The sequence below is a fragment of the Phocoena sinus genome, chromosome 2 (assembly GCF_008692025.1).
Source record: "Phocoena sinus isolate mPhoSin1 chromosome 2, mPhoSin1.pri, whole genome shotgun sequence".
Lineage (NCBI taxonomy): Eukaryota > Metazoa > Chordata > Mammalia > Artiodactyla > Phocoenidae > Phocoena > Phocoena sinus.
In genome coordinates, this window is record NC_045764.1 from 84,280,463 (window position 1) to 84,302,109 (window position 21,647).

At 36.9% G+C, this 21,647-nt stretch overlaps 1 protein-coding gene across 3 annotated transcripts in view; it reads right to left on the reverse strand.

Annotated features, from left to right (window-relative positions):
* USP8 (ubiquitin specific peptidase 8) overlaps positions 1-21,647 on the reverse strand; it is a 60,528-nt gene that overhangs the window by 20,143 nt on the left and 18,738 nt on the right. For all 3 annotated transcript variants that reach the window (XM_032622778.1, XM_032622779.1, XM_032622780.1), the window contains 7 exons: positions 18,549-18,634; positions 16,736-16,898; positions 13,694-13,736; positions 11,425-11,569; positions 6,668-6,830; positions 3,259-3,403; positions 2,737-2,957 (listed from right to left, as the gene is read on the reverse strand). In XM_032622778.1, coding sequence (XP_032478669.1) covers positions 2,737-2,957; positions 3,259-3,403; positions 6,668-6,830; positions 11,425-11,569; positions 13,694-13,736; positions 16,736-16,898; positions 18,549-18,634 — 966 coding nt within the window. The remainder of the gene's footprint in view (positions 1-2,736; positions 2,958-3,258; positions 3,404-6,667; positions 6,831-11,424; positions 11,570-13,693; positions 13,737-16,735; positions 16,899-18,548; positions 18,635-21,647) is intronic.

Genomic DNA, 21,647 nt, shown 5'->3' on the forward strand with positions numbered 1-21,647 from the left:
AAGATGCCATGCTCCTTCCCAACTCAGGTCTTTATACCAGCTATTCATCTAGATAATCCCCACCACAACATTAGATCTTGGCTTAAATATCTCTTCCTTAAACACTTCCCTGATTCCTAAGACTAGCCAAGTCCCCTGATATATGCCCTCATAATACCCTATTTCCCTCATAGTACTTACTGGGATTCTGATTAAATAACTATAATTGTCTGTTTAAAATCTTTCCTCCCTCTGAGCACATAAGCTCCAGGAGGGTAGAGATTGTGCCTGACACTTAGTAAATAAAAGTTGCAGGGCAAATGAATAAAATATTCCATAACAACTTTCATAAGAGATAAGATACTAAAGACAAACTGAGTAATTATCTCAATGTAACAACATACTAACCATACAAAATTGTTAAAAGGGACCCTAACATCATTTCTTGAGAATGAAGTTTACTGAAACAAAAATGAGAATATCTGCCAGTAACAACCTGTGTAGTGTTCTTACAAAATGAACTATGTTTTTCCGTTAGAAACACTACCATAGGAAGAAGGAATCATTCCTTTGCTCCTTACTTCTCTTTTTGCCTCTTCACTTAAAATAAAAATGAAACTATTCCCCGCCCCCTTTTCTAAATTTATTTGAGAATGAAGTGGAAGGACCACTATGAGAATGAGGTTAATAAAAGGTGAACAAGAACCAAAATAAATGTTTTCATCCATATTTTGGCAACAATCCATTTTCCACTCATATTAAAGGCATAGCTATGATCTTGTTACTTTCAAGTTTAAAATTCTTTTAAATGCTTTCCTTTCGCCTACAGGATAAAATTCCAAGAGATCCAAGTCTCTCTTGATGACTTCTGTCCACTTTTCCAATCTTATCTACTATCACACTCACCTGTCTCTGACTGAGAGCTGTGCCCAAGCATGTCAAAACTACTCACTGACCCCAGAACATGCTTTGTGCCTTCAGTCATACAATTTTCCACTTGTTTCTCAAATCCTATTCAATCCTTAAAACTCAGATAAAAATACTACCTCCTCCATGAAGACCCCCTGATGATACCCACTCTCAGTCAGAATTTCTCTCCTTGCTGTGTGCTCTAGTGACTATTAAAAACAGTTAGGATATTCTGCATTATGCTGTGGTTGATTTTGTCCATGTCTCTCCTAAACATCAGACAGAATCCATGGATTACCCATATTTGTAAACCTTCATATTTTGTTTCATATAGGAAATCCTCAAAATGTGTTCGATAAATTGTACATATCTCGGAAAGTCACAAAGGGATTAGGGTGCAAATAACATGTTGATTAAGTTGAAAGGAAGTGCAATATCATAAGCTCTTTTTAAAATTTCTTTTTTTTTTTTTTTTGCGGTACGTGGGCCTCTCACTGTTGTGACCTCTCCCGTTGCAGAGCACAGGCTTCCGATGCGCAGGCTCAGTGGCCATGGCTCACGGGCCCAGCCGCTCCACGGCATGTGGGATCTTCCCGGACCAGGGCACGAACCCGTGTCCCCTGCATCGGCAGGCAGACTCTCAACCACTGCGCCACCAGGGAAGCCCTTTTTAAAATTTCTTAAATTTCCATTTTAAGAATAATTTATTCAAATACTATTTAGTCTTAAGATTTAATCAGAAATATTAAAAGCAGGCCGTAAAAAATGAAGAAATGAACCACTTCATTTTACAACAAAAAAATGACTAATTTTCTGCTCCACAAACCAGATGTCATCCACTTCAAATGTGAAATACTATTTAAATATACCTGAGGAAAAAAAATTAAAAGTAAATGCTAAAAAATCTTGTTGGAAAACACACAGGGAAGAATCAGTTAACCTTCCTTTAAGTAAAATCTAATGAAGAGAAAGATGCTACAAGTTTTTTATTGTAACATCTTTTTTTAAAAAATAAATTTATTTATTTTATTTTTGGCTGCGTTGGGTCTTCGTTGCTGCGTGCGGGCTTTCTCTAGTTGCGGTGAGTGGGGACTACTCTTCGTTGCAGTGCGCGGGCTTCTCGTTGTGATGGCTTCTCTTGTTGGGAGCACAGGCTCTCGGCACGTGGGCTTCAGTAGTTGTGGCATGCAGGCTGAGTAGTTGTGGCTCGCAGGCTAAAGAGCACAGGCTCAGCAGTTGTGGTGCACGGGCTTAGTTGCTCCGTGACATGTGGGATCTTCCTGGGCCAGGGCTCGAACCCGTGTCCCCTGCACTGGCAGGCAGATTCTTAATCACTGTGCCACCAGAAAAGCCCCCTATTGTAACATCTTTTATTTAAACTCTTTTAAATAATTATTGATAAAAAATGCTTGTTATTTATGTGTCAAATTCTAAGGAAATGGAACTAAAATACTATTTCAAAACCAAAATATTGACATCACATACCTATCATCTATAAGCCAAATTATTTGGGAAAATACTACGAATTAAATTATAATAAAAAACACCTGAAAGTGTTGTTCAACTTCACTGTGCTAATACTGTCTTTCATTAGTACTGCCTGTACTAAATGGACCCAGCTGGGTTTAAAATCCTTCCAATTAGTTATTCTAATATTGCTGTGGCAGTAAGACAATTACAATGAAAATTTTTTATAGCAAAAAAGGTACCAAAACATATAGATATTTCTCAATATTTTTCTTTCTAAAATACTGAAGGCATATATATGCTAGATACATATTTCTATACTATATATTTAATATAATATTAAAAAAAGAGACAAAAGTTAAAAGAAAATCAAGAACATACCTGTGGAACATTCTTTATAATAGGCACTGGCTGAATTATGGGTGAAACATCAGATTTAGAAGCAGCAATTGGTTCAACTGCAGTTGATATATTCAGTGGTCCCACTCTCTCATCTTGATTGTTTATCAATTCTATGTTTTCATTGACTTCTGTAGGAGGTGTCATCTGGGCAGTAGGTTTAGAAGGAACTGATTCTTCCAGGGAGGGGTAAGTAAAATCCACTAAAATCCCCAAAAGAATAAAAATATTTTTGAAAGAAAAGCAAACCCCATAAACAGTACTTCATATCTCATGCATGTTATATGTGATAGTTAAATGTAAACTAAGAGGTGACAGCCACAACAGCCTTAAAGAATTAATAAACATTAACTTCCAGGATGGGGACATCTTTTATTTTTATGCCTAAAAGTAAACTGCTATCTGACAGGACAAATGCACACACAACCAAAAACATTACCCTGAGAACATAAATAAAGTTTATTTTACCTAAGCAATTTTAAACAAAAATTTTCACATACATACATGAGACAGACACCTCTTCATTCTTGCCTCGTGGGGGTGGAGTGACTTTAGCATTTGTTGTATACTGTGGATAACAAAGGAGCCAATTTTCATAGCCTCCTTCTAAAACCAAAGGCTCATTGTGCAGGACAGTTTTACTTTCCCACTATAAAATAAGGAAATAGTATGTTTAACATGGAGGCAGCCTCTTGACAGCTAAAAACACAACAAAACTGAATATTAAAATTGCTCTTAAAAGATTCATCTTCTAAATGATTAAAAAAAAGAGAGAGCTGAATTCAAAATTCAGCATTAAGTGAAACAAATGGATAGATCAGGTTTTTAAAACCACACGAGTAATCCATGATCTTAGAAGAAAAATAGGAAAACAACTTAAAATACAATAAAAATCTTCTATAACCTCATCACCCAGAGATACCACTTTAACATTTTAGAGTTTATTTTTAGTTTTCTACATAGACATACTTCTTTTTAAATTTTATTTTTATAAAACAATGAAACTTATGCTGCTTTTCTCTTATATGAACATCTGTTATTAATAAAGAACTGTCTCATCATCTGTAATGAACAAATATTGTATTTTATACATACACACACACACGCCAAAACTGAATCAATCATTTGAACAATTATTATTTTTCCTATTTAATTATAAACAATGGTGAGATAAAAACTAAAGATCCTCATACATGTACATACCCAATCAACTCCATTAGGGAAAATCCCCACAAGTGGAGCTGCTAAGCCAAGGGTCATGAACATTTTAAGGCTTTTAATGTATATTGCTAATCTCTGAAATGATCTTTTAAAAATATGTTTGTGTATTCTGTACAATGATTTCCTAGGAGAACTGGTGGCTTACAAGTTTGGTAGATGCCACCAAACTGCCCTTCAAAAAGACAATACCAATTTACACATTTACCAACAGTGTATGAGAATGCCCATTCTAAGTCTTTATAATTTTTATCAAACTGGTGGACATAAAGTGGGTTGTTTTATTTTATTAATTTATTTATTTATTTTGGCTGTGTTGGATCTTCATTGCTGTGTGCCGGCTTTTCTCTAGTTGCGGCGAGTGGGGGCTACTCTTCGTTGTGGTGCACGGGCTTCTCATTGCGGTGGCTTCTCTTGTTGCGGAGCACAGGCTCTAGGTGCGTGGGATTCAGTAGTTGTGGCTCGTGGGCTGTAGAGCACAGGTTCAGTAGTTGTGGCGCATGGGCTTAGTTGCTCTGTGGCATGTGTGATCTTCCCGGACCAGGGCTTGAAATTGTGTCCCCTACATTGGCAGGCAGATTCTTAACCACTGTGCCTCCAGGGAAGCCCAGGTTGTTTTAATTAGTACTTATTTGTGAAGCTGAACATATTTTAATGTTTATTAACCCTTTATAGTCTATCTCATCTTTTGCCCATTTTTCTATAGAATTTGCTATTTTCTTGGTAAACAGTGAATGTACTCTGAATATTAAAGAAAATAGGTCTTTGTCATATTTGTTACAAATATTTTCCCTTAATTGACTTTTTACTTTATTTGTGGTATTTTTAACACCGTCAAAAATATTAGCCTCTTGGTTCAGGATCAAGGTAATAAAAACACTTATCAGGGGCTTCCCTGGTGGCGCAGTGGTTGAGAATCTGCCTGCTAATGCAGGGGACACGGGTTCGAGCCCTGGTCTGAGAAGATCCCACATGCCGCAGCGCAACTAGGCCCATTAGCCACAAGTACTGAGCCTGCGCTCCGCAGCAAGAGAGGCTGCAACAGTGAGAGGCCCGCGCACCGCGATGAAGAGTGGGTCCCCACTTGCCACAACTAGAGAAAGCCCTCGCACAGAAATGAAGACCCAACACAGCCAAAAATAAATAAATAAATTAAAAAAAAAAAAACAACTTATCAATGCTTTTTCCTAGTAGTTCATTGTTTGAATCAACATATTTATATCTTTTACCCATTTGGAATCTAGTGTGGTCTAAGAAATAAGGTAGGGATCCCCTTTCTTTTACTTGCTGGCTAGCCAGCTGTCCTCAAACCAGTTATTTCAATCCATCTTTTCCTCACTGATCTGTTATGTCATCTTTATCACACACTAAACTTTCAGGTAACTTTATGAAGCTGCCACTTTTTTAGGTCAAATCCACTACACACGAACCTTCAAGTTGCGAATTTTCAAAGATATAAATGTGCATTCCATCAAAGTCAGGCATGAGTGAACTTGCAGCTTGTCCGCCGTCTCCTATTGCTGACGATTCTTCAGCTCTCCCATCTCCCACCTCCTCTCCCTCCTCCAGTCAGTAACTCTTCTTGCCTGTTCACTCGATGCCAGCCCCTGTATGCCAGCTGTTGTGTTATACTACTGTACTTTTCAAGGTACTGTACTGTAAGATTAAAAATGTTTCATTTTTTTGTGTTTGTTTTTTATGTAATACTTGTGTGAAAAGTATTATAAACCTATTACAGTACAGTACTATATAGCCAATTGTATTAGTTGGGTACCTAGGCCAACTTTGTTGGACTTACAAACAAATTGGACTTACGAACACGCTCTTGGAATGGAACTCGTTCGTATGTAGGGGACTTAACTGTAGTTGAATATTGGCAATCTCACGTGTTGGCCTATATCTGGGTATATTTCTAGATTCCTTACTTTGAAGCATGATTTGTTTCAAGGCTTTTAAGATTACTCTCCTGGAGGGCAATGTTCCATCAATTGACCCTCCTACCAGCAGACTGAGTTTTATACTTACCCATGCTCACCAGCATTCAGTGCTATTATTGTTTAATAATTTAACAAATTAAACCGAGTATTATTTTTTATCTTTGTTAATTTGATCATGAAAGTGGCATTTACTGTTTCAATCTGCATTTCTCTGATTACTAGTCAAGTTGACATTTTTATGTTTTTGTCACTTGCATATCTTCTTCTGTTCACGTCTATCTGTGTCCACTGCTTATTTCAACATTTTATCTTAAGTAATTTTCTTATTTATTTGCAAAAGCTCTTCAGATTTCAGGTGTTCTAAATCACTGCCATATTTGTTGCAAATATTTTTTTTTGTCTTCTGCCTTCAAATCTGGTATTTTTTTGCACACCTAAGTTTTTATTTTATTAAGTCAAATCTTATCAATCTCTTTTTCCTTAGTGGCTTTTTCTTTGCCTTTATGTTTCATAACAAAAAATAACACTTTTTTCCAGACAATTTAAGTTTCGGAAAATTCGAATATCCTACTTTATAAAGATCAGTTTATTGTTATTGGGTGAGTCAAAACTGGTCTTTTAAATCTGAATTTTTTAAAAGTCTACAACCAAAGCATGTCGGATCTTCATGTCCTTAAGATAATCAACTAGTTGACATACCTTTCTAACAACCAGAGAAGTCTTGCAATTACAGTAAACTAACAAGGAAACTTGCTAACCTTGAAAAGTGCATCTTTCAGACTCCGCAGAGTTGTTCCAAGTTGTAAATCTTTTGCAGTACTAAACCAGTCAAGAAGTACCACATAATCCACGTTCCCTCTCTTCTTCCACGTGTCTTTAGAATCATCTGGGAGGTTTGCTTCAATCCAACTAGCAGTGACTCTGAAATGTATTAACATTTGTATTGGGGCAAAAGTAGATGAGAGGTCCTAACATACTAATATAAGACACTGAGTTTTGTTCTTCAGTCTTTATCATACCATAGCAAACGTTTTTTTTGTTTGTTGTTTTTGTTTTTGCTTTTGGCCATGCTGCGGGGCTTATGGGATTTTAGTCCCCCGAACAGGGATCAAACCAGGGCCCTCATCAGTGACAGCTTGAAGTCCTAACCACTGGACTGCCAGGAAATTTCCCCATACCATAGCAAACTTTAAGACAGCTTCCTTTCTAAGGTCAGACTGTATGTTAAGACAGTATATGGCCTAAAGTGTTTAACACCTTTACCACTGCATAATATTGGAATATATTTTAGTAATTATTAAAGACTGAAATAAATAGACTCAGTTGACCCTTTATGTAAAAAAAAAAAGGGCCAAAAATGAAAACACAGGAAGTCATCTGAGTATGTCTCAGCCAAATATAAATAAATGGTGGGGGGGGGGCACGTGGGTAACACTGTTTATATTTCAGTTCTCTTATACCTATAATTAATAGTTAACCAAATAACAAAATGCTTATTAACAAACACATACAGCATTTACTATGTGCCAGGTGCTATTCTAAATGTTTTATTCTCATTGACTCTCACTAGATCCTCACTACACTCCTATAAAACAGGCATTATTATCCTCATTTTACAGATGAGGAAACAGGCCCAAAGAGGTTAAGTAACCTACCCAAGGTTACAGTTGCCAAGTGGAGCCAGAATTCAAATTCAGGCAACCTGGCTCACGTCTATGCTCTTAGCTGTTGTGCTGTGCTGCCTTCTACATCATCACCTGTGAACAATACCAACTCTACACTAAAGCATGCTGTTCACGTTCTCCTTCACTCACACAAAAGCTTAAGTTCTTACCTAAAGGCCTTCCCATGGCCCGATGCATGGCCCCACTCTCCAGTCCTATTACTTCAACTTCCTCATCACTAGTTACTAACTTACTCCCCCTTTCTCCACTCCACCCTTGGCTCCCTTGTAATTCCTGGTTTATGCAGGTATGCGCCTGCCTAATTACCTCTGCTCCTACTGTCCCCTCTGTCTGGAACCCTCTTCCCTCAGATAACTGCATCACTCATTTCCCTTATCTCAAGATTAGCTCAGGAATAACTTCTCCATGAAGGCTTCATGGATTAAAAATTTCAATGCTCACCCCAACATACACACTTGACATAACCATCTCCATACACTTATCAACAGCAGATACACATTTTAAGATTTATTGCCGGGGCTTCCCTGGTGGCACAGTGGTTCAGAGTCCGCCTGCCGATGCAGGGGACACGAGTTCGTGCCCCGGTCCGGGAAGATCCCACATGCCGCGGAGTGGCTGGGCCCGAGAGCCAGGGCCGCTGAGCCTGCACGTACGGAGCCTGTGCTCCGCAATGGGAGAGGCCACAACAGTGAGAGGCCCGCGTACCGCGAAAAAAAAACAGATTTATTGGGCTTCCCTGGTGGCGCAGTGGTTGGGAGTCTGCCTGCCGATGCAGGAGACACGGGTTCGTGCCCCGGTTTGGGAGGATCCCGCATGCCGCGGAGCGGCTGGGCCCGTGGGCCATGGCCGCTGAGCCTGTGCGTCCGGAGCCTGTGCTCCCCAGCGGGAGAGGCCGCAGCGGTGAGAGGCCCGCGTACCGCAAGAAAAAAAAAAAAAAAACAACAGATTTATTGCCTGTCTCACCTATCCCACCTCCCTGTTAAAATAGAAGCTCCATGAAGCAAAAATTTTTGTCTGTCCAATCATTTAGCCCCAGCACTTAGAACCACAGTAACTCAGCCCATAATAAGTGCTCAGTAAATATCTGCTGAATGATGGAATGAATAATACAGATTTGCTCCTCCAGGAAAGGAACTCCATATTATTCCTAGCAAAGCACCTAGGTATTTCAGGTATTTAACTGGTGATATTGGCAAGCTGGGCAGAAACTTGTATTCTAAGTAAAACTAAATGGTTTAACTAATTGAAGGGGAAAAAATCCTGTTCCTATATAATAATGTTGGTTACTGTACCTTCTAGGAAATAAAGAAAAAAAAGAAATATAAAATACGGTTTCATGGGGCTTCCCTGGTGGCGCAGTGGTTGAGAGTCCGCCTGCCGATGCAGGGGACGTGGGTTTGTGCCCCTGTCCGGGAGGATCCCACGTGCCGCGGAGCGGCTGGGCCTGTGAGCCATGGCTGCTGAGCCTGTGCGTCCGGAGCCTGTGCTCCGCAAAGGGAGAGGTCACAACAGTGAGAGGCCCACATACCGCAAAAAATAATAAAAAAAAATACTGTTTTGTAATAAGTCTCACTTGATATGTAGAGATTAGAAGGATGCTTGGTCAACAAAGAATGAGAAAAATTGAAACATGATATTCTTAAGGACAATTTCTGACACTACGGATATACTTGCCTAAATCACTCTGTCTAAAAACTCAACATTAGTATTCTGCAGAATACTAGTTTGGGAAACAATAATATCAGTCAGTACTCCCCAAACTTCAGTCTTTCATGTAACCCCTTCACAAGCTGCTGCAACTCTGCTCTACCTTGTCTACTGTGTAACGTTTTAATTTAATTATTTAACTGAAAGTGATCCTTTACTTAAATTTGTTTTAACAGGAAAATTTATATTCCTATATACATGGAAAATAGCATCATATCCAATAAATAAAGGATAATCCTAAAAGTAAATAAAACAGATCAGTAAATTATGCTGTGTTCACACAATAGATCACCATATAGCAATGAGAATAAATTACAACTACACACAATAATATACATGACTCTCATAACATAAGGTTGTGTACAAGAAGCCAGACATAAAAGACTTTAGACTGTATGATTCTGTTTATATAAACTACAAAAACAAATCTATTCTGTTGGTGGTTCCCTTGGGTGGGTGGGGATAAGTGTAGCCACTGACAGGTGGCATAAGAGAGGCTTCTGCAATGATGGTAATGTTCTGTTTCTTGGTCCAGATGCTAGGTAAATGGATGCATTCAGTTTTTGAAAACTGGGCTAAATACTGAGGATACGAGTGATTTTGTGTGTATATTATGCTGTATTAAAATTTTAAAACAGACAATGAAAAACTAGTAATATAGTATTCACCATCAGCTAGCTGAAGATACTGTTGCCTACAGTGAGCTCTGAGGCCTGCTCTCTGGTAAGAAAGGGATATTATCAAATACTAAAAAGGAATGCTAGCACCAAATTGAAACTTCTTTTAACTAATTCAGAAGGACTGAAACAGAAATTCAAAGGTAATAATTTTCTTGGTATTTCATCTTTTCATATTTCTTGGCAATTCATCTTCAACCTAAACTCACCTTGAGTTTCACATTAGTCAAATTCTCACATTTTGGGAAACAGTTAATAAAAGTCACCAGCTTTCTGTCAGTAAAGATTAGAGCATCAAAGATTAATCATAACTTTCTCTTTTCAAATCCTGGAAATATATTCATACCTACTTGATTAGACTATGCACCCTCATCGCATTTTTTTTCCTTTTAAAATTTTTATTTAAAAAAAATTTGTCATTCTTTTTTTTATTTTTTGTTTTCCTTTCTAATCTCATTTTTAAATAGCATACTTACAAAGCACTTTATTCTTCAGGTCGAACATTCATAAGCCTCGGCAATATGCTAAAAACTATGCAAATTTTATTACTTAACTTTAAAAATATATCTTTTTAAGGTTGCTTAAGTTAGTACTGGAATGGACCATAGATTTTAACTAATCCAGTCCCATAAACTAAGACCTAGAGAGGTTATATAATTTTTATAACACTCATAATAGCTGAAAATAGCCCTGGACTGGAGTTTTAGCCCTATCGCTATTATGATAGTTTTTAATATATCATATATTCATGCAAGTAACTTTAAATTATTTAATAGGTTAAAGGCCTTCTTATCAAAAAAGAAAGAAAAAGGTATTTTTTTTAGTAAGTCTTACTAATGCCAGGCACTGTGTTATCTGTGTGCATAAATAAAATTTGTCATTTAAACTTCTCAAAACTTCTGAGATAGGTACTATCATTATTCCCATTTCACAGATGGAAACATGGGCTTAGAGAGGTTAGGCCACTAGCTAGAAGTAATGTAGCTAATGAGAGATGGAGTTATAATATATAGTCTAAATATAGCCTTCATTTTAGAGCCTGTATTTTTTCTTAATCACTTAGCTATCCTGCTTCTTCTTCGAAAAAGTATTTGTGTAATCTTTTACCACAGATAATAGTATGGGGAATTTCAAAATAGGAAGCAATTCAAATAAAAAATAGCAGGAGAAATTAGTCAACAAACACCTGGGGAAAGAGGACACAAAAGGGAGTTTCATTTCTCTTCTAATAAGACTCCAAATGCCACAGATAAGAAAAAACAGCCAAACTGGAATGTCCTTTACAGTACCCTTCAGAAAGGGTAAGGTGTGCCACTAGGGAGTAAAGAATGAAAAGGCCCACAGGAAAAGAAAAGACTACTTTTATCACATTTAGCTTGGATGCTAAGTAGTAATATTTACTACTGTCCACAGTTTACCATTTTATCTAAATATACAGCGACCCACCCTGGACTGATGGCTTCTTCAGGAACACTGAGAGAATTTGAAATATGGGAATCCAGATAATCCTGCATTCTTCGAGCATCCATTATAATCAAGCTGATGTTTTTATCCATCCTCATTGTGTAAAGCTCCTTTGCTGTGATTGCTCCTTGGAATCGAGAGAGACAATGTAAGTGACAAGAAACATCTAGTTCCGTGTGCTATTATATCACTAAATACAGGACAAGCATAGCTTTTCCTAGAAGTGTCATATACTTGCTATTCTGTCATATTATTTATTACCTTTTAAACTAATTTTAAATACAATTTATGTTTTTGACATTTATCAAAAAACTAGTTCAATGCTTTGTTTATAAAGACTTAAATACCAAAACTTGCTGGTGATGTTACAACTACATCTGGTGTGGGCTCTGCTGCCGTATAAAATAAATTAGTATGGGTGTCTCATGAAAATATTCTATTTTAAAAAATCAAGCTATTTGAGAAATGTCAACCAGAAGAAATACCTGTGGTTCAAAAGTTCTTGAAAGGCTCTAAATTCTTTTTTAAAAGTCTCCATGGGGTCTTATGGGGGCTATCTGAAAAACTTATAGGTTTCCTAGAATAATAAGCCAAAAGTTTGTTATCTGTGTTCCACATCTGGGGTTGGTAAACTATGGCCAGTTATTTTCACTGGAACACAGCTACACTCATTTGTTTACATATTGTCTATGGCTGCTTCCATGAAAGGACAACAGGGCCCCCCAAGCCTAAAATGTTTCATATCTAGCCCTTTAATATTTAGCCAAAATAAATATTCCCTATGTTGCTATTTTCCTCTTCCAGGTTCTACCACCTGAAGTGAAAGATTAAAAAGCACTAAAAGGAAGCTTAAATATGGAAAGAACTATTTCAGCAGTAAGCTGTACGAAGAACACAGTCACACCATCTCCTAAGCTAAAATACCCAGCTGCTAATAACCATCTTACTTCCCTTTCTAACCATCAAGATCATTCTGATAACAAAACAATCTAAAGTGGAGAACAAACCACCAAGACGTGCAACACCTAAGCAGGGTGAGATACAAAGGAACATGTGGATAAAAACTAATCTTAGGGCTTCCCTGGTGGCACAGTGGTTAAGAATCCGCCTGTCAATGCAGGGGACACTGGTTCGAACCCTGGCCCGGGAAGATCCCACACACCGCGAAGCAACTAAGCCCGTGCGCCATAACTACTGAGCCTGCGCTCTAGAGCCTGCAAGCCACAACTACTGAGCCCATGTGCCACATCTACTGAAGCCCATGTGCCTAAAGACCCTGCTCCGCAACAACAGAAGCCACCACAATGGGAAGCCCGCACACTGCAATAAAGAGCAGCCCCTGCTCACCGCAACTAGAGAAAGCCGCGCACAGCAACCAAGAACCAAAGCAGCCAAAAATAAATAAATAAAATAAATAAATGTATATATAAAAAAAAAACAACTAAGAATGAATTGATAACAGCTTTTAGGAAGGTACCTTACTACACTCAGTTTTATTTTTTAAATTGTTGTATGGAAACATTTTAAATAGATAATTTTAGTGTTACATACAATTAATGTTTAAATTAAACCTTTTCTGAGAGAGGAAAACTTAGGCAATTGCCTAATAAGTCTTGTTGTTTAGGTCACGTACTTGTTACTGGAGCATCAACACCACCTACGGATAACATCCAAATTACTGGTTTAGATTTTTTTTGAGGGGAGTGAAAAAGCCTTTAAATATTTAAGTTTTCCACTTAAAAGTCATAAGTACTAACAGCTACTTATATGAAGTTTACTGTGTTCTAAGAGTGTCACATATATTAACTCAGTCAATTCTCACAATAACACTATGAAATAGATGCGATTATTATTCCCACCTTACAGATGGCGAAACTAAATTAGAAAGGTGAAGTAATAAGCTCAAGATGACATGCAAACTCAGAGGAGCCTGCATTCAAACCTAGGAAGTCTGACTTCTGAGAGTCCATGCTCTTAACCACTATGCTAAACTATATCTTGAAAAAAAGCAATGACAAGTACCAACTGTGGTTTTCATGTTTTCAAATGCATATTACCATAAATATTCCCCATGACATGTAAATACAGAATATAATACATTTTCAATATTATTGTACAGGTTAGGAAAAATGATAAAGCTCATAAACTAAACACAATGCTAAGAATCTCATTGTGTAAAATCTGAAGCTTATTCTGATTAAGAGATCTCAATAATAGCCTAAAAGAACTCCCTCTTTCTGGGCACACTTACCTTTCTCTGTAGTCTCATTTTTTTCACTCTTTTCACCATTTATCTATTTCATAAGAAAAAAAAGTTTCAACTTTAATAGAAACACACATTTTTATAGAAAGAAAAAGTTCAACTTTAATACTTCTTTGAAACTGAAAGCCTTCTAGGAAATGAAATGTGCAGAGTACTGGCATTTTATAAAAATACAGATGAACAGTAATGGCATTAACAGATTACTCTGATAACTAAAATTAACTAGTAGCATATCACAATCATATGTCATTTCCTCAAAATTTTCTCCAGTGAAAGACCAAATATGATTTCAAAGCACAGATTATTAGAGAAATTTAGTGTTTAACTTAACGAGAGAGCACTTTTTTTTTTTTTTTTTTTTTTTTTTTGCGGTACGCGGGCCTCTCACTGCTGTGGCCTCTCGCGTTGCGGAGCACAGGCTCCGGACGCGCAGGCTCAGCGGCCACGGCTCACCGGCGCAGCCGCTCCGCGGCATGTGGGATCCTCCCGGACCGGGGCACGAACCCGTGTTGCCTGCATCGGCAGGCGGACGCCCAGCCACTACGCCACCAGGGAAGCCCGAGAGCACTTCTTATAATGAAATAAAAATTCTGGTCAATCCCTTCAGTGTCCTCCATTACAGAATTAAAGGAAAATGAAGTGATACAAAGTTTTATAAATTTGCATTTCCTAACCAAGATAACATGGGATAATTCTCTAAGGTACTAACTCATTTCATAGATGGGAAAACTAAGGACCCCACTAGAACCTACTGATCAATTTCTACATCACTAAAAGTAAAAAAGAAAAGAAATGTATATTATGTGCCTCCTAATATGATACAGTATGCAGTACACAGTATCACCTATGAAGCATTCTGGCCAAAAAACAAAAACTGAACCTCAATCTAATTAAGCTTTTAGATTGAACTTCCAGCCTACAGGAAATATAGGAGACAGAAGAACAAGTTAAGTGACATAAGGAGGAAGTAATCAGACAAACCTACAATGTGGCTGATTTTACAGAACTGATCCAGTATTAAAAAGCCAAATGCAGGAAATGAAAAATGAGAAGGAAACTCAATCAGAGAATGCTATAGAGACTTCAGAGAAATTGCAACCAAAAGACAGTGAGTGGACCCTGTTTGGATCCTGATTCAAACATACTGACTCTGAAAAATCATTATGAGCAAGTGGGTAAAATATCTGAATAGACTGGGCTTTAGATTATATCAGGGAATTATTATTAATTTTGTGAGGTGGGAAAATAGCACTGCGGTTATTAATAAAATGTTCCTTTTGAACTTCCCTAGTGGCACAGTGGTTAAGAATCTGCCTGCCAATGCAGGGGACACAGGTTCCAGCCCTGGTCCGGGAAGATCCCACATGCTGCAGAGCAACTAAGCCCGCGTGCCATACCTACTAAGCCTGCGCTCTAGAGCCCGCAAGCCGCAACTACTGAAGCCCGTGCACCTAGAGCCCATGCTCTGCAACAAGAGAAGCCACTGCAATGAGAAGCACGCACACCACAACGAAGAGCTGCAACTAGAGAAAGCCCACACACAGCAACAAAGACCCAATGCAGCCAAAAATAAAATTAAAAAAAAAATCTTAAAAAAAATGCTCCTTTCTTTGAGATGCATACTGAAATATTTAGGGGTAAAATAATATGTTGTCTGGAATTTGACTGAAGACGTGAGAGGTGCAGATAAAAAAACATGGCAAATGTTAGTTGATTACTGAAGCTGGGTGACAGGATTTAACTGTATTCTCTTTTCAACATAAAAAGGCTAAGCAAGGGCTTCCCTGGTGGCGCAGTGGTTGGGAGTCCGCCTGCCAATGCAGGGGACACGGGTTCGTGCCCCAGTCCAGGAAGATCCCACATGCCGTGGAGTGGCTAGGCCCGTGAGCCATGGCCGCTGAGCCTGCGCGTCCGGAGCCTGTGCTCCGCAACGGGAGAGGCCACAACAGTGAGAGGCCCATGTACCGCAAAAACAAAACAAAACAAAAAAACGCTAAACAAAAAAGTAAAGGTAATGAAAGGTAGTTGGCCCTGCTCTTGGAAAAGCAACAAAATGAAGAATTTGAAAAGTCCCTTTCATACAGTTCTTTGGAATCCTGGTATTTTTTTATATCAGCCATTTGACCTATAAATGAACATGTCTCTAAGGCAGTACTATTAATCTTACATTATGAGTTCCTAAAATCAAAAGACCGATTTCTTCACTTCCTTTTACATAGTGCCTAGCCCAATGTCACAAGCAATTCAACTACTACTTCTTAATGAAATCAGTGATAACCCACATACAAGTGATAGTTGAAAGCTACAAAATGCTTAAGAAAAATTAAATCTTTCCATAAATTTCAACAGTGCAGAAGAAATTATATTTTAGAAAGAATAGTTTCTGAGGAGGTGAAGGGAGGGAGATACAGTGACAGCTAGCAGGTACAGGTTGAGTCATTAACAGTTTCTGGCAAACGAATTATGTAGCTGAAAAGACTACAAGTTGTCGCTGAACAAATGGAACAAGAGGGAGAGAAAGAGGAAGGGGAAACAGGCAGAGAAAGGAGTAAGAAGCAAAGGGGAGAGAATGAGACGCCAGAAATAGAAAAAAAGTTTCACACCAAATAAATAGTGTACCAAATCTTTCCCTAATGTAAATTACATTTATTAGAAAGGAGAGACCTTAAAGATCATCTATTTCAAGATCTTAATTGGCCAAACTGAGTCCCAAACAGTTAAGCAAGACTTGATATGGGACCAGAACTCAGATATACTGAATCACAGCCCAAATGCTCTTTCCACTGCTCCAGTCAAGTCTATAGTGACTGCTAAAAACTAACAAATACACACAACATATTTCTTTAGAAGTTTCAAGAAAAACCTGGAATCAACTAAAGCTAGAATAATTAATTCAATTTCTAATAAAAACACATTAAATTTTATCCTTTTTGCCCAAAAGAATGATATAGTGGTATCTCAACTCTTCTTAAGCAAATCATCTGACAAAAAGAACCAGTCTTTTTACCTAGCAGAATAAATCTGAAATACCTTGTGGGCTTTGTCTTTGGCATCCAATACATTTTCCAAAGAACTTTTAGCTGATGTGCCACCATCCTCTCTTCCTGTTTCCTGCCTTTTCTGTTTCTGCAGCTGCTCTTTCTCCTGTCTGTCCTTTTCTTCAAGTTTTTTCCGAACTTCAGCTTCTTCATATCTAGTTGAAAAAAGAAGTCAGCATGTCTTTTATTGGCATGATGGTGGAAAGTAAAGGATTTCCAGTTGTATAAAGTTAATATCCTGCCATGAGGTATTTTATGGCTGCATTCTTTCTCCCTCCAGTTGAAATTCAACTCTGCCAGTGTTCCATTATAAATCACAACTCACAAATTTGTCCTCTGTAGATTTATTTCAAATTGCTCAAAAATCTTGAAAAGAAACTCTATGCTCTCAAGTTGAAGTTGTTCAATATTCTTTTTGCTCTTTCTCTCCCACTAATTTCAACAATCCTAAAATCCTAAAATTAACTATAAAGCCCGATTTACTTATAAAATAGCTCAAAATACAAAAAAGTACAGACAATAAATAAGTGAAAGAACCTAAAGCCACAAAGATAGAGGAGTAAAGAACATGATTATTGCTAGCAGTAGTATGATTAGGGAAAAATTAGGCAATCTAAGAGAGAACAGTTAATAATGGGTAACCCAAAGATTAGGAGAAATTCTATTCTACTTAGTTGATTAACTGGCTAAAGGAAAAAGAGAATAGTAATTCTAAATGACTTCATCCACCTTAACATATTCCAGCCCCAAGATTAGTAATTGTGGAAAGGACCAAGGAACACACTAGTTGAAAAAGATAATTTCTAAGTAAAGGCTATGATACATACAGGTATCTCTGCTTTTCAGACGTTTTCTTTATGCCACTTCGCTTTTACAAAAGACCTACATTAGTACTTGTTTTTACTAACCGAAAGAAATCTGAAGAGGATATTCACTTATGGAAAAAAGGTGAAAAATGAAAATAGCGTTTAGCAGTTGTTTTGCAGCCAGCTGTTAGAGAAGTAGCCACACCCTGATCAGAGAGTGGCACCGCCAAGCTCCTTCCCCAGGAATTACACAAGCATCTCAGCATCAAGCTGCCATAGCTTTGAACTGTGTCTGTGAGCATCTGTGCTTTATCTTGATTTATTTTGTGCATCTTGTAGCAAGACGTGTCCTGAGGTAGTTGCTTCTTTGCCTTACGCCATTTTGGCTTAGGTAAAGTTTCATAGGAACACTTTACTTTCAGATAGCAGGGGAAAACCTGTGTAACTATAGCAGTTAACTGATCCAAGTTTAAAAAAACTAGTGGAGTAAAAATAGTTCCCTTTTAATTTTGTTATTTAAAGAGTGACTAATGACTAAAAATTGAAACATACTGTTTTTAATTTCTAATTATTTTATAAGCCTGGTAAGTCAGTCATGGCAAATATAGAGTTAGATTTTTTTTTTAAATATGTAACTTCTGCAACCAGGCAAGTCAAAACTAACATTAAATACTTCATTCCCACAAGTCCAGTGTCCAGTAGCACATTATGACATGAAGCACATGAGAATATTATGTTTTTCTGAAGAATCCTGTCAGAAACTTAGAAAAAACTGGACCTGAGCTATAATCTAATAGACCAATGCTTATCTTAACAATGTATTAGTCTAAACATTTAAAAATTTTCAGTAAAGAACATTAATGGTAACACATGAATATAAGACTTCTCCTTAGGAATTGGGATTTATATGCATGGTCATATATAAATGGACAAATTCTAAATATAATTTTAATCTTCTAAATTTACATTCTTTTAAAGATTTCATAATAGTGTCTGTACCTGAGTTTAAGGCTTTCAGAGAGTCTCTCAGCTTCTTCAATAGCTTTTTTGATGTTTGCAGGTCCAAGTATTGAATGAAAGTAGTCCTAAAATTATAGGAAAACCATCTTATACTGTTAGTACTAGCCACTGTACATAGCACTAATGCTAAAAACACAAAATTATGGTGTTCATATAAACAAAAGTTTAGATAAAAATATTATGACTGAATGAAATATTTCTTAAAACTTTTAACCTACAAAAGTGTACAACTTATTCTCCAATTGTTTCAAAAATATTTTTTCATACTATTAGTACGTTAAAAAAAAAAAGCCGGTAGGTAATAATTTTGCTTATTTGTAAGGCACCTTTACGAAGTGTAAATACTATTATTGTTTTTTAATAAGTGCCAAAAAGCAAACCATATATGTTAGGAGCAAAATATATTTTCCTACTGTAAATATGTTACTTAGTTTTTTTCTTTTAGTCTCAGAAGCAGTAAAGCAAATTCTGTATTGATCCACAGCATAGAATTTGTTTTGTTTTACTTGTTTTAAACTGAGATGTTTCCTTCCACCTGTATTTTATAATACCTACCTACCTCCCAACTGGAGTCAAATCACTTTAGACATCAAACAAGTTTTACACTTGAGGAAACCCTGAATAACTAAAAATCAAATGGTAGAAAATAAATCAATAGTATGATCTACGTTAAAACACACACATACGTACACAAAAGATTTAGCACATAATTTATTAACAAGCATAATGAATTGAAAAAAAAATAAATCACTTCCCTAAGGGGTCGCTCATTAGATCTTGCAATCAGAGATAATTCCAAATCAAGCCTGGTTTAACATGACAGTAGTGTAGTGAGACTCAGCTAACTGACTAGTGGATCTAACTTGCCGCAACTTATCACTATGACTTTGCAAATAGAGCCTACTAACACAGTTTATTACAAATGATACTGTAATCAGAAGTTATAAAAAGAAAGGCCAGGAGGCCAGAAATATCCATCTCTGGCTGTTTGAGAGGCAGTTACGAAGAGCTGATAAGATAGATCTGTTGATAACAGTTATCCTATGTCTGTCTATCTAGCCTAAAAGTAGATCATGTTTTATTTGATTTTATTCTTCTAGATTAGAGATAAAATATATAAAAGGGCCATTCATTATGTAATTTTTAATAAAAGTATATAGTTTGTTCAATATTATATCAACTAAAAATTACAGTGGAAACTGTAATCACTTCCATTATCACAATGTCCTGACTTCTGATGCAATACTTTTTTAAGAGAAAACAGAATTAGCCATTACTGTAATATTTCTCTGATAAAAACAAAATACAAAGTAAAACCAAAAAACACTATAACTTTTTTTAAATTAATTTTTATTGGAGTATGGTTGCTTTATATAACTTGTTTTATTAATTTTTTGACATAAGCTCATTTAAAAGTCTAGCTTAACACTGCTGAAATGCTGAAAAAATCATGATTGGGCATGTCTGGTACAAACTCCCAGAAGACACTCCTCTAATATTAATGAGGTTTCTTGTCAATAATTACCTCTCTCTGTGCTCTTAAAGGAACACAGTTGAAGTATAATTTTTTTCCAATTTTCAATAGTATTGACAATTGGCAGAAAAAAAAATGTCCAATTCTTATACAACTGAAAACATTTGCTTCTTAGGTTTACTTAGAACTTTCCTACTCCTGAACACACAAATTCAAGCAATTCTCATGATTTCCCAAACAAAATGGTTCACTACTAATAATATTTAGCATTAATTATCATGATTGCCATGGATATTTAAAAATATTCTAACTGTATCTAGACTTTGCTATACTAATATTTTCAATATATTTGCCTTCTCCCCCTTTTCAAGTAGCCCTAAAAAAATTGTTCATAAACTAATTTTTTCAATGAGTAAACAATAATGTAATGTGTTTTCTACTAGTGAGCTTGCTAAATTAACAAGTTTTATCTAAATCTTAGTGTAAAACAAGTGAAAAATGTAAGTTTCTGAAGAAGGCTGGTCACATTACATCCTGTCACTTCCTGATTTAAAGGGTAAAACCCAGAAAATATGTAGTTACTAAATTTAACACTTCACATACTTAAAATGCACTGGAGACGTTGAGCTAAATAAAATAAAACAAAAAACAGTTCTAAGACAGAAGCAGATGTGGTACCCTGGACAGAGCAAATGGAAACAGTCCCTTTACTAATATCAGGAACTGAACATCTACAGCGTATGAAGTAACAGGCTGGGTTACTTGAGCCTTTGCAGGGAGCTTCCTAACCTGAACAACTCCTGCCACTTTCAACTAGATACTCTCTTTGGAAATGCAATAGATACTCTGTGGAAATGGAAAAATTTCTTACTGATTAAAATTTACTCCCAACCTTCTCAAGTTAAAAAAAAAAAAGGTAGCTACAAAACCACTCCCAATCTTGCCAAAGAAAAAAAGTAACCAGTAAGTTAGAAAAATAAAGCAAAAATTAAATAAGTACATAAAAAACTGGCCCTACCACAACAGACAAAAAAGGAAACACCAAAACTTCCGAAGTTCTCCAAATTCGCAAATCTTTCAAAAATATTTATTTCAGTAAATACTTTTACACTTCTTTTTAAGCAGTATCTTTTTTTTTTTTAATTTCTCACAGGGTTCAGATTTATGTTTTTTTTCAGATTTATGTTTTAATAAATAAAATATACATTTACAATAGTAATAAGCAGAATAATTGCCACCATTCATTCATTCACCCATTCAATATTTATAGAATACTTATAGTATGACAGGAATGATAATACAAGACTTATCTTCGATTCTTTTTTTTTTTTTTTTTTTTTTTTTTTTTTTGCGGTACGCGGGCCTCTCACTGCTGTGGCCTCTCCCGTTGCGGAGCACAGGCTCCGGACGCGCAGGCTCAGGGGCCACGGCTCACGGGCCCAGCCACTCCACGGCATGTGGGATCTTCCCGGACCGGGGCACGAACCCGCGTCCCCTGCATCGGCAGGCGGACTCCCAACCACTGCGCCACCAGGGAAGCCCCTTATCTTCGATTCTTATAGCAACCCACCAAGGAGGTTCCCTTTAGAGATGAACGTACTGGG